At 60.5% G+C, this 27,381-nt stretch overlaps 1 protein-coding gene across 1 annotated transcript in view; it reads right to left on the bottom strand.

The window, feature by feature from the left end:
- Positions 1–3,606: 3,606 nt before the first annotated feature.
- The window catches only part of LOC125154119 (SCO-spondin-like), a 56,429-nt gene continuing 32,654 nt past the window's right edge, over positions 3,607–27,381 (bottom strand). Inside the window, exons 61-105 of the mRNA XM_047837867.1 lie at positions 27,185–27,355; positions 26,733–26,864; positions 26,360–26,505; positions 24,920–25,014; positions 23,906–23,958; positions 23,541–23,747; positions 23,249–23,419; positions 23,064–23,143; positions 21,696–21,865; positions 21,109–21,155; positions 20,801–20,992; positions 20,540–20,710; positions 20,078–20,278; positions 19,674–19,770; positions 19,367–19,566; positions 18,855–19,021; positions 17,579–17,739; positions 17,165–17,388; positions 16,518–16,559; positions 16,194–16,349; positions 15,490–15,699; positions 15,160–15,327; positions 14,289–14,429; positions 13,941–14,187; positions 13,507–13,659; positions 13,381–13,427; positions 12,878–13,222; positions 12,361–12,534; positions 11,696–11,826; positions 11,310–11,434; positions 11,043–11,089; positions 10,510–10,788; positions 9,987–10,145; positions 9,701–9,817; positions 9,100–9,238; positions 8,760–8,962; positions 8,485–8,612; positions 8,244–8,386; positions 8,063–8,109; positions 7,078–7,295; positions 6,679–6,774; positions 6,487–6,547; positions 6,069–6,199; positions 4,369–4,519; positions 3,607–3,772 (exon numbers count right to left, since the gene is read on the bottom strand). Coding sequence (XP_047693823.1) covers positions 3,750–3,772; positions 4,369–4,519; positions 6,069–6,199; positions 6,487–6,547; positions 6,679–6,774; positions 7,078–7,295; positions 8,063–8,109; positions 8,244–8,386; positions 8,485–8,612; positions 8,760–8,962; positions 9,100–9,238; positions 9,701–9,817; positions 9,987–10,145; positions 10,510–10,788; positions 11,043–11,089; positions 11,310–11,434; positions 11,696–11,826; positions 12,361–12,534; positions 12,878–13,222; positions 13,381–13,427; positions 13,507–13,659; positions 13,941–14,187; positions 14,289–14,429; positions 15,160–15,327; positions 15,490–15,699; positions 16,194–16,349; positions 16,518–16,559; positions 17,165–17,388; positions 17,579–17,739; positions 18,855–19,021; positions 19,367–19,566; positions 19,674–19,770; positions 20,078–20,278; positions 20,540–20,710; positions 20,801–20,992; positions 21,109–21,155; positions 21,696–21,865; positions 23,064–23,143; positions 23,249–23,419; positions 23,541–23,747; positions 23,906–23,958; positions 24,920–25,014; positions 26,360–26,505; positions 26,733–26,864; positions 27,185–27,355 — 6,566 coding nt within the window. The 3' untranslated portion in view covers positions 3,607–3,749. The remainder of the gene's footprint in view (positions 3,773–4,368; positions 4,520–6,068; positions 6,200–6,486; positions 6,548–6,678; positions 6,775–7,077; positions 7,296–8,062; positions 8,110–8,243; positions 8,387–8,484; positions 8,613–8,759; positions 8,963–9,099; positions 9,239–9,700; positions 9,818–9,986; positions 10,146–10,509; positions 10,789–11,042; positions 11,090–11,309; positions 11,435–11,695; positions 11,827–12,360; positions 12,535–12,877; positions 13,223–13,380; positions 13,428–13,506; positions 13,660–13,940; positions 14,188–14,288; positions 14,430–15,159; positions 15,328–15,489; positions 15,700–16,193; positions 16,350–16,517; positions 16,560–17,164; positions 17,389–17,578; positions 17,740–18,854; positions 19,022–19,366; positions 19,567–19,673; positions 19,771–20,077; positions 20,279–20,539; positions 20,711–20,800; positions 20,993–21,108; positions 21,156–21,695; positions 21,866–23,063; positions 23,144–23,248; positions 23,420–23,540; positions 23,748–23,905; positions 23,959–24,919; positions 25,015–26,359; positions 26,506–26,732; positions 26,865–27,184; positions 27,356–27,381) is intronic.

The following is a 27,381-nucleotide window of genomic DNA, read 5'->3' as shown; positions in this document are numbered from 1 at the left end:
TCGTTTGTAATATATATGGGTGTAATATATGTAATAATAATAGGACAAATAATAAAGTGCAGAAATCTTAAGTGTATAACTTGATGTGTTTTTACCTGTGTGTCAGGTAGCCACCGCTCAGATCAGAGACAGAAAATCTCCAGCACTCCAGAAAGCCCCCATGTGGCCCTCCCATTATGTATACATAGAAATAAAATGACAGAAAGTAAGGCAGTGATTATTATAAAAGTGTTGGTAAAATCAACTATAAAAATATTTTCTGTACTTTTACATATGGGTGTTTTAAGTCATAATTTGAAGTTTTGGGTTTTTAAATTTTTTTTTTAATGTTTATTCATTTTTTTGAGAGACACATAGTGTGAGCAGGGGAGGAGCAGAGAGAGGGGGAGACACAGAATCCGAAGCAGGCTCCAGGCTCAGCTGTCAGCACAGAACCCGAGGTGGGGCTTGAACTCGTGAACCGAGAGATCATGACCTGAGCCAAAGTTGGACGCTTAACCGACCGAGCCACCCAGGCGCCTCTAAGTCATATTTCAAAGTTTTAAATAAAAAATAAAGCAGATATAGTTTATATTTAAAAATTTTTTAATGTTTTATTTTAGAGAGAGAGAGAGAGAGACAGAGTGTGAGCGGGGGAGGGGCAGAGAGAGAGGGAGACACAGAATCCAAAGCAGGCCCCAGGCTTTGAGCTGTCAGCACAGAGCCCAATGTGGGACTTGAACTCATAAACCATGAGATCACAACCTGAGCCGAAGTCACATGCCTAACCAACTGAGCCACCCAGGTGCCCCAGTTTATATTTAAAAATTTTATTAGTACATATTGCCATACTGACTGTTAAATATTTTGATTATCACCCCTGAGTAGGTCCCAAGTAACCATTTTCCATTATACGACTCTGCGCTCCTGGCCATGGTTCAATGCAGGGGCCAATAAGAATACCTTTTCTAGGGGGCGCCTGGGTGGCTCGGCTGGTTGAGCGTCCGACTTCGGCTCAGGTCATGATCTCACGGTCTGTGAGTTCGAGCCCTGCGTCAGGCTCTGTGCTGACAGCTCAGAGCCTGGAGCCTGTTTCGGATTCTGTGTCTCCCTCTCTCTCTGCCCCTCCCCTGTTCATGCTCTGTCTCTCTCTGTCTCAAAAATAAATAAACGTTAAAAAAAATTTTTTTTTTTAAATACCTTTTCTAGAAATGTGAGGGAGTTCAATCCATGTGAGTGGACCTGTAATATTTGACCTCAGCTCAGGCTGCTATAACAACATAGAGAAATTTGCTTCCCCACAGTTCTGGAGACTGGAAGTCCCAGATCAGGGAGCCAGCATGGTTGGCTTCTGTCCCTGGCTTATAGGCAGCACCACCTTGCTATGTGCTTATATGACCTCTTCTCTGTGTGTAGTCAGGAGAGAGAGAATGAACTTTCTGGTGTCTTATAGGGACACTAATCCTATCAGCCTTAACCTTAGTTACCTCTGTATAGGTCCTATTTCCAAATATAGTCACATTGGGGTTTAGGGACTCAACCTAGGAGTTTGGGGGACCACAATTCAGTTCACAGCTTTGTGTGCTTTGAGCTGCCTCCCTCTGGCAGGTGCAGTCCCTGGTAGGAGGAGTCTGTGTTAATGAGGGAAAAAAGAAATAAGACAGAAGACTCTGGGTGGCCTTCCAATCTCCAGCTCCCAGCTCAGTTATAGCTGTACCTCTCTGTATATACCTTGGAGAACTGTATTTCTGCCCTTGAGTTATCTCTGTCTCCTTATAACAAATTCTTGTTTAGGGGTTTAAAAGTTAGAGGTGAGGGGCACCTGGATGGCTCAGTCGGTTAAGCTTCTGACTCTTGGTTTGGGCTCAGGTCATGATCTCATGGTTCGTGAATTTGAGCCCCATGTCGGGTTCCAAGCTGCTGGTGCAGAGCCTGCTTGGAATTCTAGCTTCCTCTCTGCCCCTCTCCCGCCTCGTGCTCTCTCTAAATAAATAAATTTTTTAAAAAAATGTTTAAAGTTGGAGGGGAGGTGGTTGAGAAAGCAAGGGTTGGTGATTGAAAACGTTTTCCCATAAAAAGGTACAGAAAGACGGGGCAGTATCTGGAAGGAAGTGTGGGATCCAAATGTAAGACACAAGATCATGTTTCTATTGTTGGCGGAAAGGGAAATGATGGTTAAGCACAGGTGAGGCAAGGCAAGGAGGCAGGACCACAGGACCAAGGGCTCTTTCCAGGGGTAGGGACACTTCTAGATGACACCCCGCGGGAAGAAGGAGAAGACGGAGTCCGTGTAGACTTGTTTGGTAGATTTGCTGAGAGAATCCCCATCTGACATTATCTCAATGAGACAAGGTCATCTCATGAAAATGAAGGGGGTGGGGAAGAAGAGAAAGCATGCATAGTCAGTGCAGAAAAGAGGAAATAGAGTTTATGGGGGAACAATGTGCAGGATGGGCAAATCGAATTAAAGCCCTGTTTGAGGTTTGTGATTACAAATTGAAGGCAAAAACAGACTATCTGCAAAATTCTGTCTGGAGGCAGAGACTTGGGCAGATATTCGAGTTGGAGGATTGCCAGGTATGGAGTATGAATGGCGATAGCAAAGCAAGGTGGGGGGCCTCAGTTGGTTAAACAGCCGGCTCTTAATCTCAGCTCCAGTCACGATCTCATGGTTTGTGGGATCGAGCCCCGCATCGGGCTCTGCACTGACAGCTCCGAGCCTGCTTGGGATCTCTCTCCCCCTCTCTCTGCCCCTCCCCTGCTCGCTCTCTCTCTCTCTCTCTCTCTCAAAATAAATCAATTTAAAAAGATAGTTTAAAAAAGAAAATCAAGGGATTTAATGGTACTTGCATTGGAGTGATTTATAATGACAGGTGGTTCTCAATTCCAGCTAGGTGCACATAGAATTACCCATGAGGCTTCCAAAGAATCTGATTTAAAGGGTTCGGGATGGGGCCCGAGCACTGGTAGGATCTCAAAAGCTCCCCGGGTGCTTCTAATGTGCAGTTGGTGCTGAGGATGACCATGCAGACCATGAATCCTGAGGGGGAGACAGGAGAGAGCTAATGAAAAGTGAGAACCCGGTGGGCTCAATGAATCTGAAATAAATGATAGCGGTGGGGTACCAGAGCAAGTAAACTGGAATGACAGGAAGTCACGATCCACAAGTAAATATTTGGAAGTGTTTGAAAATATCTGAGTGGTGAAGGGAAAGGTCATTGGAGGTGAGGGGGTGAGAACTGAATGGATTATCCACACGGACACCGAGTGTCCGTGACAAGGAGTATGACCCATGAGCCGAACTCTTCTCTGGATGACGGGGAATGGCATCTGGAAGCAGGAGAGGGTGGTGTAGGCGGGCAGCGCCGACTACAACCAGTGACGCACAGGAAGAGGGCTCTTTGCAGGAGGAAGAGGCAGAACCGGGCAGCAGAAACCGGGAACCAGAGAACTCCAGACTTTATATTCAACCTGCTGTAGTGCAAACCGAGGCCTGCCTGGTTCACCAGCATGGCAGATTAACAGAAGTCTCCTGGAGGCAGTCCTTGTGCAGGTCAAGGCCGGGGCTCAGACCCACCCTGCCTCCCTCTCTTTTCTGGTCCCCAGATGCAGACTCTGCACACAAGCTTGATGCTGATGTCACTTTATTTGGGATATGCTGGTACCAGGGCATGGAGTGGATGGGTGGGCACGGGAGGAGGGGGTCGGTGCCTCTGGGCCCGGTGATCACACGAGGGGTGGTGGCTGGGCGGCCTCATCCAGTGGGACCGTCAGTGCTTTGAGAAATCACCTCCTGGAGGACAGATAAGGGGGAGATGCACTGGCACAGAGGCAGTGGTCAGGCCGGGAAGGGATGCAGCCAGAGGGGGACCAGTGGAGCAAACTGGCAGGAGAGAAGCCCCGCCAGGAAGAAGCCCAGAGAAAGGCGTGCTTTTGCCCTGCGCTCCACCCAGGCGCTGTGAGCGCCCCTGCACCTGTTTCTCACCTGCCACAATGTGGCCTCGGGGACCTGTCAAGAACCAGGCACCTGGCAGGCGCTTCACACATGCGCTCCCACCAAGCCCCCCCACCGCCAAAAGCCTGTGCACAGTCAGCCAGGTCTCGGCAGCTGAGGTCACGGATGCTCAGCAAGGAAGGAAACAGATGAGCTGGGAGGAAGCAGCTGTGACTGACTCCAAACACCCAAGCTTGCGCTGCATTGGAGACGAAGCCAACAAGCAAGCCAAGACGGGAAACGAAGAGGGTCAGAAGGGGTCAAGAAGGAGGAATCCCACGAGGGCCTGAGCTTCGGGAAACGGGGCACCTTTCGGAAGGCCGGGCCTCGCCCCTGCAGGTGTCCAGCCTAGGTCCCCGTCCCTCCCAGCCCAGCCCCGCCCCGCCCAGACCCACCCTGGCAGGCGCTGCACTGGCAGCTGCGGATGGCCGGCAGCACCACGGGCTCCTCGTGGCCGTCGGGACAGCGCAGGTGCAGGACCCGCACGGGGTTCTCGGGGTCCAGGCTGTAGCTGCAGCAGTCGCACTGGCTCTGCAGGTAAGGCTCCTGCGGGAGGGCGTGGCTGAGCTGGGGAGGGGCCACGCGAGTTTGCCCGAGCCACCTCCCTTCGCTCTCTTGGCCTTCCCATCCGGGGTACAGCCAGGGCCCAACACTCCTGGCCAAGCAGGGCAGCGGGATAGGGAAGGGATGTGTCGCCATCAAGCTCCCGTTTCCCCAAGAAGCCCACCTCCTTCACTGTAAGCCCCAGCCATCTGAGCGCGCACCTGCACGGTAAGAATGCTTTTAACTGCTCATCACTGCCTCCTGGCAGCAGGGGAGAGATAAGGCCCTACCCCCAAGGGGCTTGCTTACCATCCCCTTGGGCAGATCTAATACTTTCTGACGCTGCCAGGTGGGAAGCTCTAAACTGCACAATCGTGATCCTAAGTGCAAAGTGAGTTCTCACTCCAGACCCCTCCTGCTATTCGATTATATAGTAACTACGTGTCACCGAATATTTGATCTAACTTCTGTATAATTCCATTGTAATTTTACTTTTCAAATAGGCACTATATTCAACAGCACCGAGTTACAAAAGATACAGTTAAAAAAAAACCCTCTGGGGATGAAGGGTACAGCATAGGGAGTATAGTTAATAACACAATACCACTGAATGGCAACTACACTTATTGTGGAGAGCGCTGTGTAATTTACAGAATTGTGGAATCGCTATGTGTGCGCCTGAAACTAACATTGCATGTCAATTATACTTCAGTAAAAACAAATCTCCATCTGATTTCTATCCCTCTATCACTCACTTTTCCTCTCCAGGGGAGGAAAAAAATCTCTTAACCACTCTCCTATGTTTTAACAAATCCAAATATTGTTTGGGAATGGTCTGGGAATACCAGGAGGTACCAGGAGCACCCAGGGGAGCAGAGAGTGGCCAAGCGTTGAGGACTAGGTAGGAAAGCACCTCTGTCTTCCAGGAATAGATGACCCAGGTGGGTCAAGACAGGAGGGAATGGCCACACCATCAATGAGCTGAGGCAGGGCCAGGACCCTCCCAGGCTAGAACTGGAGCCACAGCTCTCCAGGCTCAGGATGAGGGGAGTCAGGGTGGGCACAGAGCCCCTGACAAGGTCTGCACATGGAGCAGGGTTGGGCCTTCTGGGTCCAAGGAGAGCACGCACAGGGCAGAGGTCTTCTGGGACGTGCTCATAATATGCCTTGCCAGGAATGTCTGGGACAATGCTGTGTGTAAATGGTCTGTTCTAAAGAACTTGTTCTCGCTATATGATGGGCTGTGATTTCAGAGCCTAACTTAGGTCCTTTGTGCCTTTCTTGCTGATGTCCTGGGAAGCCCGCAGCACAGGGTGGAGGCCTGGAGTAGGCTTGGGGCCCAAGCCCCGCTGAAGGTGACAGGGCCAAGCAGCAGGTGCAGGCCACCACCTTGGTGAAAACTCGCCCCTGGCTCTGAGCTGTGCCCCTTTGAGATCAACTGAGTCCCTCGTGTCCCCTGGGCATTGCCCAGGCCTAGGCTGGCCGCAGCAGTCCCTCAGGGGTGCAGGCTGACCTGACTCTCCTGGGCCTGCACAGCAGCCCCCTCGCTCACCTCAGGCATGACGCTGATGCTGGACGGGCAGTGCCCACTGCAGTAGCTCACTTCCACCTGGTCCAGGTAGCAGGCGCCCTTGGTGACGTTGCGCAGCTCCGTGAGATGCCGGCAGGAGGCTGCCTGCCCCTCTGTGGGAAGAAGGTGAGCACAGAGGCGGGAGCAGGGCAGAGAGAAAGGACCTCGATGAGGGGACTCTGTGTAAAGGGGACACTGTGGACCTGAGGGGCACCTGAGGCTGTTGGGGCAGCAGTGGCCAGGCGCCGTGATGCAGCACTGGGCGTTACCACTCTGCTGATCCCCATGGTAGGCAGCACTGGGGACGGCAGGCCCCCTAGGGTGGGCATGGGAGCAGTTTGGGAGAAGGGCCCAGAGCAAGGAGAGGCATGGCAGGAAGTACCCCAGGTCCCCGGCATACCCAGAGCCTCTCGGCGGCAAGTGGGACAGCAGCTCCCTGGTTCCTGCACGGTCACCTCGCCCTGCAGAGGGAGTGGTCCCCAGCGCACTCAGGAGGATGACCCCAGGGCCCCAGCACTGCCTGCTCAAGGCCCTAAGACCAGCCTCTGGGGAGGGACCCAGGAAGGAGGGCAGCAGGGCTGTAGGAGGGTACCTGGGCACAGGTGAGGAGGGGGCAGTGCTGGGTGCAGACACTCCTCCCACTGAGGCAGCGGCAGCTCTCACAGTCCTCCTGCCATTCGGATCCAGGCTGGGGAGAGTGGGGGAACCCTCCCGTCCATCTCTACCCATCTCTGCCAGTTAGACTTTTCTATACTACACCCCCCCCCCCATCCCTGAAACCAGTCAGGACAGGGGCCAGAGACCAAAGTCAGGGACAAGAGTCTGGGGAGGGAGGTGGGCTGATGGGGCCTGGAGACTATCCCCGTGTGATGGGTGATGGCTGATGGCCGAGCTGTCTGCTGCTGCAGATCCTGGCACAGGGGGAGGAGCCAGTGGAGGGGGGTGGGGGTGGGGGAGGGCTGGGTGGCCCGGAGGGGCTGCAGTGTCTCACCGGGTGGGGACGCCCACGGTGCCAGCACTCGCAGTGGTCTATGGGCACGCAGGGGCCCGCCTGGCTGCGGAAGTGTCCGTGCTGGCACACACAGCCTGGGGCCTGCCCCGCACTGCAGCTGCCCTGGGTGTCCGTGGCATTGGGCTCCCGGCACGTCCGCTCGCAGGGCCCTGGCTCCCCAGGGGCCACCTGCTGCCACATTTCCCCGGAGGGGCACTCTGCCAGGGAAGACCCCACCACCACCACCACCACTCAGGTCAGCCTTGGGTCCGGCCTCGATTCTCCCCCCTCCCACACCAGACACCCCTAGAGTCCCTCCTGCCTTCCCAGCGCTGTCCACTCGGCTGGCTCTGGGCCTCTAGGCCTCCAAACACGCCCGTCTGCTCTTATCCACCTTCCAAATACTAATGGGGCCTAACTCGAGTCTGGCCTTTTCCAGGAAGCCTCCCCTGACCAGTCCTGTCCACCCTGACCTCTCCATTCATGGCACTGATTTCCAGTCCTGTGGGTGCAGCCTGCTGGTCAGTGAGCCAGAAACTGTCTCCTGTCCCTACCTGTTCCGGTGGGTGAGCTGGCCCTCAGCAGCCAGACTGGGGCTGCTCAGGACTCACCAGGCCTGTGTGCCTCTGAATCCACACAGAGCCCAGTGTGCCCGAGCTGGGCACCTGTGAGCCCTTAGCAAACACTTGTTGACTTTGGTCAGATGGGGGTAAAATAGCACAGGGCAGATGCCAGACAAGGGTCCTACTTTAGCTCACCCTCAGCCTTTGCTTCCTCATCTGCAGGGAAAGACCCTCCACTTCCTGCATCACTCACAGCCGTGTGCTCACAGGAACGCCCCCAACACCAGTGTGGACAGAGCAAGGAAGGGGCTTCTTGGGAGAGACAGCTTTGCCTAGGGCAGGCAGCGCCCTCTGCCCTCATCGGGACCAACCCCACCCTGGCTTTGGAAGGACCAGCAGGGGCCTAGACAGCCACATCTCACCACGACAGTCAGCTGGGGAGCAGTTGAAGGCTCCATCTTGGCAGATACTGGGAAGACAGAAGCACGTGTTCGGACGCCTCCGGTGCCCTCCTCCCCACCCCCATTCTCAGCAACGCTGCCCTCCACCCCCTCCCTGCCCTAGCTCCCTCCTCCCCCTGTCCCCCCTGCCCGGGGCCCTCACCAGCGCGTGCAGTTCCAGGTGAGCACAGTTCCTGGGGGAAGCTCCCGGGCCTGTTCTTCAAGAGTCAAGGTAAGGCCCCAGGGCAGAGAGACCTGGGTGCAGGGGCAGGCCGCAGGGGGCACGCACGTGCCATTGTGCAGCAGCTGCGGCAGGAAGGCGCGGGCTCAGTTCTACCCACACCACACTTCTCTGCCCCCCACCTGCCTGCCCCCCCATACGGCAGTCAGGGCACTGTCCGTACCTGCACTCCGGGGCAGCCACAGCCGAGCCGGCAGGGTTCCTGCACACAGAGGGCACCAGGCTGCAGATGCGAGCAGAGGCGTGGGCATGAAGCCGCACAGGCACTGGGCACCTGGCCAGGCGGGCACTCTGGGGGGAGCGCACAGACGGTGAGGTGGAGTACCAGGGAGGGGACCGCCTCGGGACCCGCCGCCCATGCTGCTGAACGCCCGCCGAGCTCAGCAGCACCAGAGGGCAGGGAGGCTCCCCCCTCACTCCCCCACCCCAGGTGCTCACCAGGGCAGGGCTGCGGGTTACATTCCTGCCGCTGCTCTGTGTCCTGGGCCTGGCATGGCGCCCCCATAGGACCCTCCTCACAGCTCCTACGTCGCCCCATGCTGCCCCCACCACAGGGAGCAGAGCAGCTGCTCCAGGCTGACCAAGGCCCAAGGACTGGGCACTCATGGCGTGGGCACACCAGGGACCCGTTGGTACAGGTGCTGCGGACAGGGGTCAAGGGCACAAGTCAAAGGGAACAGAGCCTTTGCTTCCCGCTAACGCCCTCCACCCTGACCTGTCCCAAGCCTCCCACCTAAAACTCCCCATCCCCTGCTTGGCCACCAGTGGGCAGCCATACCAGTTTTTGCAGTCCAGCTGTACCACCTCGGCTGGGGCCACCACCCATGAGGCATTGGGGCTGGGGAGGCCACAGCGGCAGGAGGAGATGGGCACACAGCGCCCATCCTGTACCAGTTGGCCAGGGGGGCAGCGGCAGCCTGAGGGGGGTGGGGAGGACAAGCAAGGTTCGGGCGTACATCATGGGTCCCTCTGGCAGCCAGATGGGGTCCGGAGCCTCAGGCTGACCCTGGAGCACCCTCCCCTACCCCAGCCCCCCCGAGTCCCCACTTGACCTGGTCCGCACACTGTTTCCACTGCTAGAGCACAGGAAGGGGTCACTCCAGCCGACCCTGTGTGGGCCCCACCTCAGGGACCCCTGAGGCTGCCAGAAGGTCCTCACAGACAAAGCCCATGTTAGGTAAGGCTCGCTCTATGCAGGACCCCTACCCAGGTGCTGAAAGTGACCCAAGGATCCACTTTGCTGCCCTATAACCCCTGATCCTGTAACACGTCCCCGCCCGCAGGTCACATGCTCTCTGGAAGTAGGGGTCAGCGAAGCAAGCTGCTCTGGTCTGAGGCCCTAGGGCTCCCAAGCTGGGCTGTGGGTGTGGCCCGGCCACCTGGACGGCATGGTCCCTGCAGACACTGCACGCGGTCCCAGAGGTCCACACAGCTTCTAGGGCACTGGTTGGCACAGTCAAGGGTGGGCACGGTGTCCTGGGCTTCACAGCTCTCCCCTGAGGACCAGAAGGTAGGAGTCTGTGTTGGGGACTGACTTTTGGGCCCCCAGGACAGCACCCTGCCCTCCAGGGCACGCCTCCAGGAGCAGAGGCCACATCCTCATCAGGTGCTATCTCCCGTGTTACAGTCCTTGGCCCCGCCTCCAGATGCCAGGATGGGGGTTACCTGGGCAGGGCTCCACGTTGCAGCTCTCAGTCTGAGCCCAAGGCCCCCAGCAGCCTCCTCCAGGGGGGCCCCCTGCCTCCCTCCAGCGTAGCCGGAAGCCCCCACTGCACGACACCTGGCAGGGGCTCCAGGGCCCCCAAGGACTCCACTGGCATAAGTCTGGGGAGGTAAAATGGAAGTCAGTGCCCAGGGCCCCGCCCTGGCTTCTTGCTCCCACCCCAAGGCCTTGGGCTCCAGCCCTACAGACACTCTGCCAGGCCCAGAGCACCCAAAGCCCCCTTCCTCCCCTTTCATCAGCTGCAGGGATCCTTCCTGCTGCGGCCCGCCCCCCCTCCAGTGCCAGATCGCCAAATACCCCCAAATCCTGCAGGCCCTGGGGGCAAGCAGGAGGCTTAGCAGGCCTGTTAAGCGCCTGGCTACTGAAATAAACAACATGGCCCAGGCCTACCTGGCCAGGTACCCCTCCCTCCACTCTCATCTCAGGCTCCCTCCTGCCCTGTTGGTCTCTGCCCCTCGGTATTACCATGGCAGGCCCTAGGGTCCGGGCAGAGGCGTTGCTGGCTGAGTGGTGCAATGCACAGGTCTGGGTCCCCAGCCCATGGCCTCCCAGTCTCCGGGTCCAAACAGAGGCGATGGCGGTGCTGCTCCGAAGCCAGCAAGGGGGCCAAGGTCGGGGAGAGGCCAGCTGGGTGCTGAGACCGGAGCTCCTCTAGGGCAGTCCTGGAGGCGGGGGCCAGCACACCAGGGGGCAGGCAAGGCCCACAGGGTGACCACTCGGACCACCCGCTCAGAGGCAGAAGACCTAGAAAGGGCAGCGAGTGGGCACCCTTCCCAGTGACCCTCCCTGAGACCACAAGCCCCAGTAGAGGGGGAGGGAGGAGACCCAGTTATGACCAGGAAGGGCTAGAAACAGGAAAGGCTGCAAGAGGTTTCCGGGAGGGTCAGGGGAGGGTGAACAAACATCCCGGTTTGTCTGGGACTGTCCTGGTCCCAGATCCAGGAAACCTTCCAATCCTGGGCAAATGGGGACAGTGGGTCTCTCCAGGGCAGCGTTACCTTGACAGCCCTGGCTGGTGCACTTCAGCTCCCCACGCCGGCATTCACTGTGGGAGGGGGTGGTCGGGGTAAGACTGGGGAGACCAGACTCAGCCCAGAGAGGTGGTTGGTGGGGCTCACGTAGGGGTGGCCTGAGCTCTGGGCTCATCTGGAGCAGGATGAGGTTGGGGTTGGGTCCAGGCCAGGGCGATTTCCCTGTGGGGCCACCTGCCCCCCCATTCCCTGGCCCCAGCCCTCTGACGCTGCCTCCCCGCCTCCTTAACTCACCACTCTTTGCACCCCAGCTGCAGGCGGTCCCCAGGAGCCAGAGTCACCCTGGCTCCTTCTCCTGTGATGTGTAGGCAGCTACACTGCTCTGGGGGAATGCAGCCCCCAGCCTGCTCCAGCAGCCCCTGCGCAGAGGGGACACAGGGACAGAGCTGTGTGGCAGCCATCTCTGTCCCCGAGTTCCAGTAGTGTGAGTGCTCACAGCAGGGGCACGTGCATGTTGCCGAGCAAATGGATGGGCACACGGGCACGAGGCAGAAGGTGAGGGACCCTTAAGAGGCGTCGTTGGGAGGGGTGTCGCCACAGGCATCACAGAGAGAAGGAAGGTAGGAGTGTGGGCCGAGACCCGCTTCTCCTGGGGCATCTCCTCTGGCTCCGCCCCTCACCTCAGGGCAGTAGCAGCCAGGCTGGCAGGGTGGCAGGTCCTGGCAGAGCCGACGGCTCAGGTGCGTGGCACAGAGCCCGGCACAGGGGGAGCCACAGGCCTGGAACTCAAAGGGTGGTGTGCAACTGTCCTCTGGAGGGGAACAGAGGCCAGCAGGCTGGTGGGGGGGCAGCCCAGAGACACCCTCCACCTGCCCCCCGCCCCAAGCCTGGAGCACACAGGGCATGGTCCCATCAAGGCCCCTCGGGGCCTCCTCGTAGGAGTGTAAGCCTGGCCCCAGGCTGCCGGTAAGGACTGACCAGTGCTGCCCCGTCTAGCGCCCACTCGGCCCCTGTGGCTGTCTCTGGGGAAGGGTCATGATGGTCGGGGCTTGGAGAGCCAGGTAGCTGCGGGGAGCAAGGGGCCTGGCAGGTGCTCTAGAGGTTGGCAGACGGGAGCCAGGGGAGCAGAGATGGAGAGGGTGGCCACAACGAGAGGTGGGCCAGACCTTCTGGGCCTGGGAGCGGCCGCAAGTGGACAAAGCCTGCAGCTACAAAGTGGGGAGATCGCAGTGGAGCAGGGAGGGGTGGGACGTGAGGCATGGGGGTCACGGGGCTGCTGAGAGCGGGGGTCAGTGCGGGCAAGGGCAAGGCTCAGCTCTCCGGCCTCCGGCTCCGGGGTTCTCACCAGAGCAGTTGCCGAGGGGGCAAGGCCGGAAGTGGCCGTCCAGTCGTGTGCAGAGGGGGCCTGCCCCCGTCCCCGCCACTCCGGGCGCTGGTCCTTGGTGCCGATATCGCTGCTGCACCAGCACCCGACAGGAGCATCGCGTCCAGCTGCTCCAGCTGCTCCACACACACTCCTCTGGGGACCAAGGTGGGGGGATGCCAGCCAGGCCCCTCCAGCTTCTCTCCTCCCTTCCAGCCCCTCCCCTGCCCTCTACTCTCATCCCAGCCCTGGCCAACACCCTGCACAGGAAAAGGGCAAGAGGGAGCCAAGAATTCACACAAGTCCTAATTCGCCGTGTTCCCTGTCACTCAGGGGCGAGGGTCACATCCCAAAGGGCTCAGAGGAAAAGATGGTGGGAAGGGGAAAGAAACGAGATCAAATATCAGGGGGATAGATGGATATCTCGGGCGGGGGGAGGGGGGAAATCTGGGGTTTGGGAAAACATGCTACTCCCTGTATTTTTCCTGTGCACACTCACCCAGGCAGGGCCCCCGGTAGCAGGCCCGGGTGTCCAGGTGCAGGAAGGTGCTGTTGCAGGTGGGGTCGGCTCTGGCCAGCGGGCAGGGGCAGGATCCAGAGCGGGAGGCCAGGCCAGGGCCGCAGCTGCGGGAACAGGGCCCCCAGGGGCCCCAGGAGCAGGCGTCCAGCAGCCCCAGGCAAGGCTGCCGTCCACAGCTCTGGGTCTGGGTACCAGGGCCCAGGCAGGGGGCCCCGCTGCGGTGAGGGGTCGAGGCCACACAGTCCCGGGTGCGAACCTGGTTTCCACCTCCACAGGAGACGGGGCATTCAGACCAAGGGGACCACAGCGTCCAAGCCCTGGGTACTGTGGGAGGGCACAAGTAAGGTCAGAGAAGGTCCCGATGGCTGGTCGGGACCTCCGTGGCACAGGGGGTGGCGGCTGGAAGTAGGGGTGGGAGGGAAATATGAGACACGCGGCAAACAGAGGTGGGGCGAGGTGGGAGCGGGACATAAACTCCGGACCTGCACACTCGATGTCTTCACATATGATGCCCTCCGGGGTGCAGGAGCTGAAGGGAGGAGACCAGACTCAGGGACACTGCCATCCGCCCCCGTCCCCGCTCCACCCCTGCCTCTGCCCAGACTTACCACTGCTGGCACTCGCCCTGCAGCCAGCTGTCCCCCAAGGTGTGGAGGCGGGCACCGTGCAGGCACAGGGGTGGGCATGGGGGCTGAGGGCAGGGCCGGCTCTGGGACTGCTCCTCCCGGCACTCTGAAGCCCATGAGCCAGACGTGGAGGACCTTTGTGGGGCCCGGGGCACAGAAGGTGAGTGATGGCCCAGGGCCCTTCATCACTCCTCCACCTCCTGGTGGGACACCAGATGGGAAAGCCTGGGGTGGGCGTGGAGGTGGCTAAAGAAAGGCAAGGATGACCAGGGACAAAGGTGGGGCCAGGGCACAGAGTGGGCATGCCCCTGGGGGGCAGGATCCAGGAGCTCTGCATCAGAGAGGGAGACCGCGTCCAGGCGTGGCAGACCGGGGTTGGGAGAGGTGACACTAGCCTGGTCCAGCCCCATACACACCGGAAGCGGCTCTGCTGCCCTCCGGGCCCACACGAGTGGCTGCAGGGACTCCAGGCTGACCAGCGGCTCCAGGCGCAGTGGGCAGGCGGTGGGCAGGGCTGAGCCGTGCAGGAAAGCCGCCCGGCCCGGCAGGTGCAGGTGCGGCAGGCTTCCCGGTGCTGGCTCCCTGGGGCCCAGCTGTGGCCCTGGGCATCTGTACACTCGCAGTGCCCGATCGGCACACAGCCTCCGTCCTGCTCCAGGAAGCCTGCGGGGAGGCAGCCCTCCAGAGCTGTGCAGGCACCTGGGTTCCCACCCGCCTTCCCACCGAGTCGCTGTGACGTGCCCAGGGGCCAGGACAGCACCCACCCTCGGAGCAGCGGCAGCCCGGCTGGCAGGCCTGGCCGTCCTGGCCGTCCTGACACACGACCCCCTCCTGGAGGTCTGAGCAGCGGCGGGGGCAGCGGTTGGCACAGCTGACCATCTCCATGCCCGCTGGGCAGCCCTGCTCTGAGCACATGGGGAGGACCAGAGTCAAGAGGGCCCTGAGCACCAGCAACCCTCTTCCTGCCTGCCTGGAACCACTCCTACCTCCACGAAGCTGTACTCCCATCCTTCTCCCCATGTTGGTGCCCATAGAAACATGGGGCCTTGGGGAGGCCCTGGAATGGGGACATTCTGAGTGACAGGAGTTCCTCTCACCTACCTGGGGGTTCCCGGCACCTAGCCAACGACGACCCAATAAATGTCGAGCTGGACTAAATTTGTGCATCTAAGAAGCCAACATGCTCACCTACGTGGCTGCTTTGTGTTCACCTGGAGGGGATCGGGGGTGGGGTGTCCTAATAGTATTGGAAGGCCCTAGAGGGACCAAGGTCCATGGGATCGGTGAGCTCAGAAGGAGCTGAAGCTGGGAGGAGCCTGTCTGGCTCAGTCCAATCCCAGATGCAGGTGCACTCACGACCGTAACCCTCAAATCCTCCGAAAACCTTGACGGGGCTGGGTGATTCTCCAGGAACAGGAGGGTGGACAAGATGGCGAGAATGAGTTCTAGTGCAGCTGGGGGCGGGCAGCTCACCCCGAGCAGGTCCTCGCCCAGTGCCCAGATCCCACCGTCCACCCCCCGCGGGCCTCAGGGTTTTCTCAGCTGGCCAGTGAGCGTCTCCGTCCCAACATGTCGCGGGAACGCAATTAGAGGCGGGGGTGGGAAGAGCTGTGCGGGATGTCCCCACCGCCATACCACAGGGCCCGGGATTGCAGAGTCGCACGTGGTGCCTCTCCCCCACGCAGGGGGCACCCCCGTTCTTGGGCGGGGGGCTCGAGCAGCTGCGGCTCCTCAGGGACCGGCCCCCCCCACAGCTCCGGTCACACCAGGACCAGGGGCTCCAGCGTGACCAGCCTCCAGGCACTGCGTGGAAAAGAGAAGGGCCAGGTGAGGGATCTGGCTCAGGCAGTGGGGGCCCCCCACGCACCAGACGCCTGGGGCAGGGTTGTGCACGGAGATGGAAGCGCCACAGGGGCACATGATGCCAGGGAAGGGCGCGTCCTGGTCCTCGGTGGCCGGCCTCACCTGGGCAAGCCCGCAGGCTGCAGAAGCGGTGCTCCTGGTAAGCGGTGAGGATGTCAGGGCACCAGTGCCCGCCGGGCCCCGGGGGGTGGTATGCCCGCAGCCGGCGCTGCTGGCCCACCCCGCAGCTTCGGGAGCAAGGTTCCCACGGGGCCCAGGCCGTCCAGGAACAGTTCCCCGCCACGCAGCCAGGGCTGGGGCACAGGGGCAGCTCTGCGGGCCAGGACAGGACCAGACAAAGCTGAGCTGGAGCCCGCCCCGCTCGGCTCGAGGGCAGACCTCCTCGTCTGCCAGGGCCAGCCGTGACCTCATCCAGACCTTTGGGCTCCTGTTTAGGATCTAACACTGGCTGTTGTGGGGCTTTGGCAACTACGCCCCAGACTCACAGACTCACAGGGTACTGAGGGATTTGGATGGGAATTTCGGGGGGACTGTTCAGTACACACACAAGTGAGGGTTTTCTTGGGTGCTGGCGGTGGCTCCCCAACAGTTGCCGGGCTGACACAAAGCACCCAGGGTCCAGGGCCACACACGGGTTCATGATTAGGTGTCAGGGTGAGAGCTCGGGATTTGCTTCAGGGGTATTAGATGTTGGGGACAAGGGCTGGGAGCCAGAATGAGCTGTTTGAGGGAGGATGCTGGGATTAGACGGGATGGCCGTGGTTTGGACATAGGCCAGGGTCAGAGGTCAAGACTGGAAGGCGCACCTGTGCAGGAGGGCAGGTTGCAAGGGCGCTCCTGTGAAGTGTCCCCCCCGGTGCAGTTTGCCAGGCAGAGGCGAGCGCGGCCACGCCGAGCAGGGTGAGCGGGGTCTGTGCAGGTGCGAGAACACGGGGACCACGGAGACCATGGGCCCCAGCCGCCTGAGGAGAGAGGAGGGAGGGGCACCTCCTGACGAGTCAACCCTGGGCTCCAGGCCTCCCAGGAAGCAGGGCTGGGAAGGGAGGAGGCCCTGGGCTTGTTCTTCCCAAAGGGAGGCCATGTGCAAGGGTGCAGGCAGTCTGGGGCCGGGACCCAAGGAGTCTGGCTACCTGGAAGGCTGGTCACTGGCTCCACCGTGGACCCTTCAGCCCCTGTGCCAAAGAAGAATCCTGCTCAGTGTTTCTGAGCCTGCACCGCACCAGGACCAAACCTGAAGCTGGTGGCCACGTTCCAAACCCATCACTATCTGGTTCAGCCCCTCGTCAGCTTGGTCTCCCACCGACCCTCTGGGCCCCAAGCACAGTACTTCCCCATGGCAGCAAGGCCTTGGCTCAAGCCGCTCCTGCTACCTGGCATTCCTTCCCCTCCAATGACTGTCAAGGTCCTCTCCCTCCTCAAACCCCACATGCTGCCTCCCCAGGAAGCCCTCCTACCCTGACCCTCCAGGAGAATTCTCAACTTCCCCAATCTTCCATAGCATGTGCGCCCTCCTACAGGGCTCACCACATGCTGAAATGGGTTATCTGAGTCCCTGGATTCCAAGGTCAGAGTCTTCGCTATCCCCCTAACACACATAGCGTGGTGCATTTGGCAAGAGCTCCAGAAACGTTGGTTACACCGGAATCGAAGAGACACACAGAGCTAGCAGGCGAGGAAGAGAGATCCAGAGACAGCAACTCGGATGGGCAGAGACAGGAAAGGACAACGGAAGGGCTGAGGTGTATTTGGCCAGACTCTCCCTTCCCACTTCCCTCACCTGGGCAGTCTGGGCTGGGGCAGTACTTGAGCTCCTGGCGGGTCCCTCGGCAGCCCTGGCTGCCCGGGGCGAGTGAGGCTTGCACACACTGGCGGCTGCGGGTGCGGGTGCCCAGCCCACCACAGGAGCGGGAACACGGGCCCCACGGCCCCCAGGGACTGAAGCCATCAGCGGCCTTAGAGCAGTTGCCCACTGAACAAGACAGCCTCCCATGCACACAAGAGCTGGGGAAACAGCATGGGGGTGAGGGGCTGGGCAGGATAGACCCTGAGAGAAAGGGGTGTTGGCAAGTGTCTCCATCCCAAAGAACAGGAGACACAGCCAAGGTTACCCAGGCCAGGCAGGGCCAGGGCAGCCAACGCCTCCCCCTCCCTTGACTCCAAATCTCTCCCCCACCCTCACCGTCCCCCTCACCAGTTGCTACAGCCTGTACGGAGGGTCTGGCCTGAGCCCAGTTCATCTCCAGGCCCAAGGGGCTGACCGCCCTCTCCCAAAATGGGTGAGTGAGCCCCCGGGTCAGTGCCGGCAGCCCCCAGCTCCTGCAGCAGCAAGGCGGTCAGCACACAGGGGCACTCCTGGCGGGTGGGAAGGAGGAGAAAAGGTAATTGCACAGGTCAGGTGCCAGCCCTCTGCACCTCCTTGAGTGAGGGGGTGGGGGGAGGACATGTGAGGTTTCAGGGGGTCTCTGGGCACCAGAAGAGCATTCCCTGGAGCAAAGGAGCCGTTTCCCTGAGTCAGGGGTGTGAACCTGAGAGCCTAGTGGCCTCTTTGCTAGACCTGTAATGGCCAGGAGCTTTCCTGCATACAGATCTCAGCTGGGACACAGGCAGGACCAGAGGAGGCCCCCAGGGGGCAGGACTTGGAGGGAGCACTCAGGCGGAAAGGGCCTCAGCCAGGAATCAGACGCCTGATTCCTAGCTTTGCCAATAACTGCATGACTCAGTGTGTCCCTTTCCCTCCCTGGGGCCCCCTCAGTGTCATCAGCTCTAAGTCAAGCAAATGGGACCAGGTGGCTGCTCAGGCCTTTGTGAGTATGGCTGGAACTCTGGCCGGGGGAAGCCCCTGGACGCCGGCTTCACGATTAGGTAGGATTAAAGACTGGGAAGGAAATCCCCACGTGCCCATAGAGCTTGGCAGAGCAGAGCTGACACTGGCCTGCTGTCCAGACCCCACAGCGGGAGACGAGGAGTCTGGGGCCAGGCAGAGTGGAGGTTGGGTATGCTTCCCCACAGGGGTCTGGCAGGGAAAAGGGGACCGTGAGGACCCACGATTTCCTGTCCCAGCCTGCATGGCGTGGGGAGCCACTGCCCTTGGCTGCCAGCTGCTGGGCGGCAAGAAGCCAGAGGGGGCACCTGGCCACACCTCAGTCCTGGATGTCTCCGTGCTGGAGTTGAGAGCCAGGAACAGCGGCTGCTGAAGAGCAGGAGCCCAGACAAGCTCCCCACTCCAGGGACCCAGAGACATCCAGAGCCTGCACGGCCTCAGCTGTCTGCTCTGGGAGCTCGGCCCCTGCGTGACTCACACAGACAGTCTCACAGGACCGTGCTTGCCTGGGGTCACGTGAGGAAGCGGGGAGCTGTCCATAGGCCACAGAGTCTGCAGAGGTGAGCAGCTGCAGGGGAGGGGGAGAAAAGACAGGAGAGGGGAAGGGAGGGGAGGGTCTTGGGCTCCTGGCTGAGTGGGTTCTGACCTGGACACAGGACAGGTGGTGCTGGAAGGTGCCCTCGGGGCAGTGGCAGCCTTCTTCACAGCCGGTGGAGAAGCAGCCCACCTGGCGAGTGACGTGGGCACAGGAGAAGGGACACCCCTCGCCGGGCCGGCATTCCCGGTACAAACGTCCAGCCAGGCAGCCGGCCTCTGGGACAACACTTGGGTCAGTGCCCAGCTCTGGCCTGCACTGCCCTCAATGGCTACTTCCGTGCTCACCCCGCGGCCTGCTTACTCACCCCAGTACCAACCTTCCCACAGCTCCCCAGTTGTGCAGACAATACCTTCCCTGGGTTGTGCCCCTCAGGGCCAATGTCACACCCTCCCACAGGCTCCCCTCCCTGAATCTGGCTACTTCCTCCTCCACATGCCCATCACTGGCCCCGGGAAAGGGCAGTGTAGGGGGATGGGACGGAAGAGGTCAAAGGCACCTATGAGTTAGCATCAGAGGCCAACATGGGAATCCGTCAAGGGCAGACCCCAGCCGGGGCTCACCTCTGCAGACCTGGGTGCGGCAGGTGCGGCTCTGGCGGGCAGGCCCAGGGCAGGGGGGCCGGGCGCACCTCCGGGAGCGGAGCTGCTCCCCTCCCCCGCAAGAAACACTGCAGTCCTCCCAGGGGCCCCAGGAGCCCCACACTCCAGGCCCAGGGCAGCTGGGCACCTCCTGGCACTGCAGGACGCCCTCCATACAGGTGCTGGGGACAAGGGAGGGGGCTTCAGAAGACAGCACCCTGGCCAACTCCCACAAGAGCCCCCACTGCCCGGCTCTGCAGCCCACCCCTCCCTGCTCCTCTTGACTCACCAGTTGTCACAGGGCCCGGTCACCATCTCTCCGGGTTCCAGGCTCTCCCAGGAGCTGAGCCCAGACCCTGCTGACCGGCTCTGGTTCTCAGGGATCCCTGAGGGCACAAGTCGGGGTGGGACCCCAGACAGCTCAACGGGCCCTGCACCCTCAACCCTTCCTCCTATCCCACTGCCTTCTACCTCCCTCCCTATCAGCCTACACCCCACGGTGCCCCAGATCCTGGGCCTGGGAGGTGGAAGCCCCAGCCTGGAGCAGAGATGTGGGGGGATGCACGAGACACTAACGCCTGGAGCAACATCCTGCAGCCCAGGCTGGACTCCAGAGCCAGACAGGCAGAGGCCAGGCCGGCGGGCACCGCGGTGCTCGGGAGAAATGGGGAGAGCACGGAAGGAAGCACTGACCCATGGCTCCAGGCTGGTATTGGCAGCGGCAGAGGGCAGGAGGCACACAGAGGCCGTCCTGGAACAGCCGGCCAGGGGGGCACCCGCAGCTAGGCTGGCAGCCCGTCGAGCCCGGCTGGCACACAGTCCCGGGAGACAGGTCCTGACAGGAGCGGGGACAGGGCCGCCCACAGGGGAGAAGACCCTGGCCACCCCCACACTCTGTGGCGGGAAGGAAGCAGAGAGGGCAGACGCTGAGCAGGGGCCCATCCTGCAGGATCCCAGGACTCAGGGGGCAAGCCCTCCTGCCTCACCACCCCCAGCCACCTGACTTTCCACCTTGTCCCAGGACCACAAGGTGAGGGATCTAAATGCTGCCTCTCAAAGAAAGTGACATGCATGCGTATACTGGGGACAAAGGCCAGAGGCCGTGTCTCCCAAGCCTTCCAAGGGACCCTCCCCGACCTCTACAGAAGCCCTTACCTGTGCATTTTGTGGAATTGTCCTGGCAGGGGCGACTCTGCCTGTGGCCCCCAGGGCAGGGCCTGCCTCCCTCAGGGGTGGGGGGCCAGATACACACCCGGCTCCGATGGGACTGCCCCAGGCACGCATCACAGGAAGACCATAGTCCCCATGGGCTCCAGGCTCCGTCCACTGTGCCGGGAAGACAGCATCAACTGCCCTAGGAGGCCTAGGAGGTGCCCGGCCTGTTGAGATTTGAGCAGACAAGTGGGGGCATCTCACCTGGGCACTCGGGCGAGCTGGGGCAGGTCTCCTTCTGATGCTGGGCCCCTGCCTCCCCTGCTTCCCCGGGACACGGGGCGCCCCCGTGCTGAGGGGCGGGGCAAGCGCAGGCCCTGGAGCGGGTCCTCGTCTGGCCCCTGCAGGGCTGGGAGCACGCCGTCCACTCCGACCATGGGCACCAGCCACCAGGCACTGCGGCAGGGGACAATGGAAGGGCACTGGGGCACAGACATCCCTTCCCCAGTCCCAGCCCTCGCTGTAACCCTGGCCGCTTTTCCTCACCTCCCCCCGAGCTGGGACATACGTACCTGGGCAAGGCAGGTCTGTGCAGCTCAGCCTCCCCTCTGAACAGGTGCTGGGCAGGGCATGCAGGCACAGGAAGGGGGACAGCAGCTCAGCCCTGCCTGTGCTCTCCACATGCACCCCTCCTAGGCTGCGTCTTCCCTTCCCCTCACCGCTACACCCTCCTTTCCCTTCAGGCTCTGGGATGCCCCTTCGCCATTCTCCAGAGCATCTAGACCCTTCTTCCTGTCCCATTCAGGGACCTCTCGGGTGTCCTGCGGGCTCCCTGCAGGTCGCTGACCAGTGCGTCCTACTGGGGTGTGACCACAGGCAGTGTGCTGCTAACAGGGGCCGGCCAGCGAGGAGGAACATCATACCTATCACCCCGCCCTCCCCTCAGAGCACACACCCAGCCTTCAACGTCTTCCAGAGAGCAGATGCACAGAGCTGGCTGCCTCGGTCTCCCCACCCATCAGACGAGAGTTTCAGAGTGCCTGCCCGCATCTCCTCGGGGACTGTGGGAGTCTAACCTACAGCAGCTGAGACCCGGGAGAGCTCAGGCGCACCCCACCCTCAGCCTTGCACCTGCTTTCTGCCCACATGGCCGCCTCACCAGTAGTTGCAGCCATCAGGCCTCAGCAGCCGAGCTCCTGGGCGGTGCCGCTCCCCGCTCAGCAGGTCCAGGCAGCCACAGTGGCTGGGCTGCACGCAGAAGTCCCCGTCGGCACTCAGCACCTGGCCTGGAGGGCAGTAACAGCCGGGCTGGCAGCGCCACACGCAGTGCTGGGGGCAACAAGTCGGGGGGGGGGGGGGCTCCGGTCAGCAGAAAACTGTGCCGAAGGGGCAGGGAGGGGAAAGATGAGGCGAAGGAGGAGGCTGAGGGGTGTGCAGAGGCAGAAGGCGTGGTTCTCCAGTTCGCAGTCGTCGTCATGTTCTAAACACGGTTTCTGGGGCCCCTGGGGGGCTCAGTCGGTTAAGCGTCCGACTTCGGCTCAGGTCACGATCTCACAGTTCGTGGGTTCGAGCCCCGCATCAGGCTCTCTGCTGCCAGCACAGAACCTGGATCCTGCTTCGGATCCTCTGTCCCCGCGCCCCCCACCCCCCGCCCCTTCCCTGCTTGCCCTCTCTCTCTTCCTCTCTCAAAAATAAACATTAAAAAAAATTTTATATATAAAATAAAACACTTTCGGTCGTGTCCCCTCCCCAGGGGAGGAGAGCCCACGAAGGGCTTCCCTGGGTGGGAGTGTCCTCCAAATGTGAATCCTGTGGAGGGTTCCATGGGGGACCTGGTTAGTGCCTGGGAACCGAGGCATCTCCCAGAACGCAGGGAGCAGGGTAATGGAAGCTGGCTTGGGGCGGGGGGTGGGGGGGGGAGTCATTTGGGAAGGAGGTGGGGTCCCCTGGGGAAACTGGGAGCCAGGCACTTGTCCTCCTTCCTCCCAGCTCACCCTGTGCAGCTCCTGCCTGACCCTCTCAGACAGGGCCCTGCACAGGGCCCCAAGGCTGTCCCTTCTGCATCCTTGATTCAGGCCAGCTTCCACGCCACACTGCTGCAGGCTCCGTGGGTCAGAGACCCTGTCTGCGCCTGCCTCTGTCCCTCTCCATGGTCCTGGACAGGCATTCCATGAAGGCTCACACACAAGCACACGTACACTCAGAATCAGGGTGTATGCGCCAAAAGGCTCACGGTGTTTGAGATGATGTAATGGAATGATCTCCCCTCCCTCTGTGTTTATGGAATCTTTGTAATAAAATGTCTAAATTGAGAAAGGCTTGATGGGCTGCTGGGTGAGGTTCACTCCTGAGGCGGTCTCTGGAACAAAGGGGAGCCAGTCTGATGGGCACTGACCCCATCCCTCCTCACCAGTGCCAGGCTGCCCCAGGCCCAAAGAGGTCATGACCCAAAGCCACACCCTGCCCTCCTGCAAAGTGACGCTTGGGGCCAGAGGTCAGGCAGGCATTCCGAGGGAGCCAGACTCACCACGAGATCGTCACAGGAGCGAGGACAGGGAGGGCCACAGGGGCTGTACTCAGCCCCTTGAATGGTGGTGCAGTTGGTCACTGGGGAAGGGGACAGGGTGGGTTGAGAGCCATGTGGGTGCCGCCCACCCCAGCCCGTCTCTCCATAGTGTTCCCTGACCCCTGTGCCCCGTTCCTGGCAGGTACCTGGGCATGGCAGGGCCTGGCAGGCCTCTCCCTGGGCCCGAGGCCCCTCGCAGTAATCCCCCAGGCCCTGGGGTGGGGGCTGGTCACAGGCTCGCATCCGGCTCCGCAGGCCCCCCCCACAGCTCCGGCTACAGCTGGACCAGGGCCCCCAAGGACCCCAGCCCCCAGCTCCTGGGATGACAGCAAAAGAGCAGCTGGGGGAGGGGCCGGCCAGGGCTGGGGGCCAGCTGGCGCAAGGCAGCAGGTATCCACAGGGCATGGAGGGCACCATCCTGGGCACCGCAGGACTCACGGTCACATGCTGCCAGGAGGCAGGGCTCTTCCTCAGCATCGGAGCCTGGGCAAAGAGGCGTAGGCAAGGTCAATGGGGACGGCAGCCCCAGGATGGATGGTTCCGCGGTGGGGGGCCTGGTGCAGAAACGGTGCCGGTGGCGTCGGGCAGGGCCACAGGAGGCCGAGCACTCGCTCCACGGGGTCCAGGGGGACCACGCGGGCTGACCTGGGGTACAGACGAGGGAAAGGCCGAGAGAGAGAGGATGAAGTGAGCGCAGGCTGGAGGCACTGGCCTGGGCACAGCACCCCTTCTCCCTTCCCCCAACTCTGCCCCTGGTGGGGAGCAAGCAGGGGGCACAGTCAGGTGCGAGGCCCCTTCCTCACCCTCCTCACAGGGCCAGGAGGTGCAGTTGGTGATGAGCCCAGAAACACAGGAGCTGGAAGAAAACAGCAGAAGTTCGGAGGCACTGTCACAGGCTGAAGTGTATTCCCCCAAATTCACACGTTGAAGCCCTAATGCCCAGTATTCAGAATGTGACCTGATTTGGAAACGATGTCTTTATAGAGATGAGCAAGTCACAGTGAGGGCACTACGGTCCAATATGACTGGTGTCTTTACTTATTTACTTGTTTATTTATTTATGTTCTTTTTTTTTTTTTCAACGTTTATTTATTTTTGGGACAGAGAGAGACAGAGCATGAACGGGGGAGGGGCAGAGAGAGAGGGAGACACAGAATCGGAAACAGGCTCCAGGCTCTGAGCCACCACCCCAGAGCCTGACGCGGGGCTCGAACTCACGGACCGCGAGATAGTGACCTGGCTGAAGTCGGACGCTTAACTGACTGCGCCACCCAGGCGCCCCTATGTTCATTTATTTTTGAGAGACAGAGCATGAGCAGGGGAGGGGCAGAGAGAGAGGGAGACACAGAATCCAAAGCAGGCTCTAGGCTCCCAGCTGTCAGCACAGAGCCCAGCACGGGGCTTGAACCCATGAACCATGAGATCACAACCTGAGCAGGTTGCAGGAAGGCAGCTACAAGCCAAGGGACGCCAAGGCTCGCCAGCCACCACAGAAGAGAAGGTTCTGGAATGGATTCTCCCTCCCGGCCCTCAGGAGGAACCACCCTGCTGACTCCTTGCTCTTAGATTTCTAGTCTCCTGAACTGTCAGAAGACAAGCCCCAGGTCTGCTGTGTGGTTGTTGCAGCCTCAGCAGACAGAGACGGGTGGGAAGAGAAAGGTTGGGGGGGATGGTGTGGGCACAGGCCCCAGATTGCTGACCGGCTGGGCCTGTGGGCCCAGGGGGATGGCCCACTGGAGGCCATCATCCCCAGCACTGAGGAGGGACAGCAGGGTGCCCCCGGGTCACGGGACCATCGGGTGGGGTGGGGGTCTTACCAGTTCTCACACGGACGAAGCACCACACTGCCCGGTGGATAAAGGCGCCCCCCATGGGCACAGGGGCAGTCCTGGGAGGGCACACACACGTTGTTCTGGAATCAAAAACCATCATCTTCTGGATTCCAGGTGGATCCGGCCCAACCCGCTCCCCGCAGTCAGAACCCAGCACCCCTCAGGCTCCCACCCTCCAACGCCACCCAGCCTCCTTCCACAAACACCTCTGTCACCACCCTGTGGAAAACCCGCGCCAGCAGTTACAGAAGCCGTGGGGGAGGGGCATGGACCCCCCCAATCTCTGGGAGGAAAAAGACCATCACCAATTGCAGGACATGAGACCGAACTGTCAAATGCCCATGAAATCAGCTAACAAAATACGAAACACGTGATCCGTATAGCAACGATGTTTTAAAAAAAAAAAAAACAACAACTCTATGTTTTCATCAAAAAAATTAAAACCAATGAAATCATGCATACAGGAAGTTTGGAAATTATGCATACAGGAAGTTTGGACAAAAGTTGCTAATGCTTCAAATTAAAAACAAAAACAAAAACAAAAAAAAAACAAAACTGCCACCCATCAGTACACGATTCAAAGTCAAATGTACTGAGGTATGGGCCAGGCCCTGGGAGGCCCTTTCACCATTTCAGAGACCCTGATGAACAGACACATTATTACCCCAACTTGACAAATGAAGAAATGGAGGCACGGGAGCACACATCCTAAGGTCACAGGGCTGCTAGAAGAAGAGTCTGATTTGAACTCAGACCCCGCTGGACTCTGGCCCCTTAACCACACCCCACATTCCGGCAATTTATCCCTGTAAACCCTCCCCACCACCCCACAAGCTTCTGTCCAAATTCCACTGCGCCCGCCTCACTTCCCTGCCTTCCAACAGCAGTGCCGCCTCCAGCTCTCCACCCCCTGCAATCTCTGACAGTCAAATCAGGATCACCTCCTCCAGGAAGCCCGCTGTCACTGACCCAGTCCCCGCCAGTCTGCATTTTGAGCTCCACAGTATGCAAAGCTCACTTCCTGTGTAAGGATGGTTCTACCTCCATTCTAGGCGCTCTGGGTCTGGTTTCCCCAGACCAGAGGCTTCATGAGGGCGGACTTTACTTTCTCCCCATGGTGGAGCCCCCATCGCAAGCCTAAGCATGCAACAGGTGCTCAATAAATGACTAATGACAACATAAGACAACAGAGCACTCAAGGAGGCATGAATCACAAAGATCTTGTAGACCTATCACCATTTCACAAATGGGAAAAGAGAGGTCCAGGGAAGCATGACCGTGTCTCACCCAGGGTCACCTGCTGGCTGCTGGCAGAGCTGAGCCATGACCCCCGAGTTCAGTGCTTTTGCCTCAACTCTCAAGCCCCATACCCTTGGTTCTCCCCTGCCCAGGTCGCTGGGAGGTCAGGTCAGGGAAGACACTCACCAGCAGGAACGTCCCAGGTGGACAGTAACAGCCAGGGTGGCAGGTCTGGTCAGCCCCTTGCAGGACACTGAGCTCTGCACACGAGGCAGGGCCCTGGGCACAGTCCAGCCACCGCTGGCCCCCGGGACACACACCAGGCACCGGCCCTGGGGTCACAGAAATTGATAACCAGCCCAGGCACAGTAAACTCTTTCCCGGGCTCCTAACTCAGGAGAGGCATCGGCTCTAGATGTGGCCAGGGAGGTCACAGGCTGCATGGCAGCTTAGGGAGAAGGGTTCCTGGGGTGACAGGGAGGGGCTGACAGGGCGCTGGGTTGGGGGGGATGACTACCAGGGGTACGGGAGCAGTAGAGGAGGTGGGGACAGCCCTCACCTGCACAGGGCTGCAGACCACAGGTGGAGAAGTCCACAAGGCTGTGCGGGCCACTGCCTCGGGTGCGGTTCCGGTAGCCACCGCCGCAGGGCACGGAGCACGGAGACCAGGGGCCCCACTCCCCACGAGGACCTGGAGTGGCAGCCCAGGTCACTGCGGGCCCTACCTCCCACACCCACCACAGCCCTCTCCTCCACCCAGACCCCTTCCTTCTCGAACCTACACGATCACAACCCATCTCAGGAGACCTCACTCCTCCCTGGCCTGGAGCAGGGCTGGCCTCCACGGAGGACCCCTCTTAGGGAATGACTCTCAGGGCTCTCTGGGGACATCCTCCTGGCATCTTTTACGCTAGGCCCTTGTACCGCTGTTGGGGTCTGGAGGGGGGAGTGAGTGGAGTGTTTCCTGGCTCTTCTCTGGGGAATTCTGAGGACCTCAGTCCCAGCTCTCACCCCGACACGGCTGCAGGCTGCAGAATTCGGCCTCCATATTGGGGCCCTGGCACGCAGCACCCCCGAAGGCAGCTGGGGGTGCGGTGCCCGCCCGGAAGCGCCGCCGAATGCCCACGTTGCAGCTGTGGCTGCAGAGACTCCAGGGGGTCCAGGGGCTCCAACCACAGGCCACTGCCAGGGTGGGTACGGGGATGGGC

The sequence above is a fragment of the Prionailurus viverrinus genome, chromosome A2 (assembly GCF_022837055.1).
Source record: "Prionailurus viverrinus isolate Anna chromosome A2, UM_Priviv_1.0, whole genome shotgun sequence".
In the NCBI taxonomy this organism is placed as follows: Eukaryota; Metazoa; Chordata; class Mammalia; order Carnivora; family Felidae; genus Prionailurus; species Prionailurus viverrinus.
This window is presented reverse-complemented; position numbering and strand designations above follow the sequence as displayed.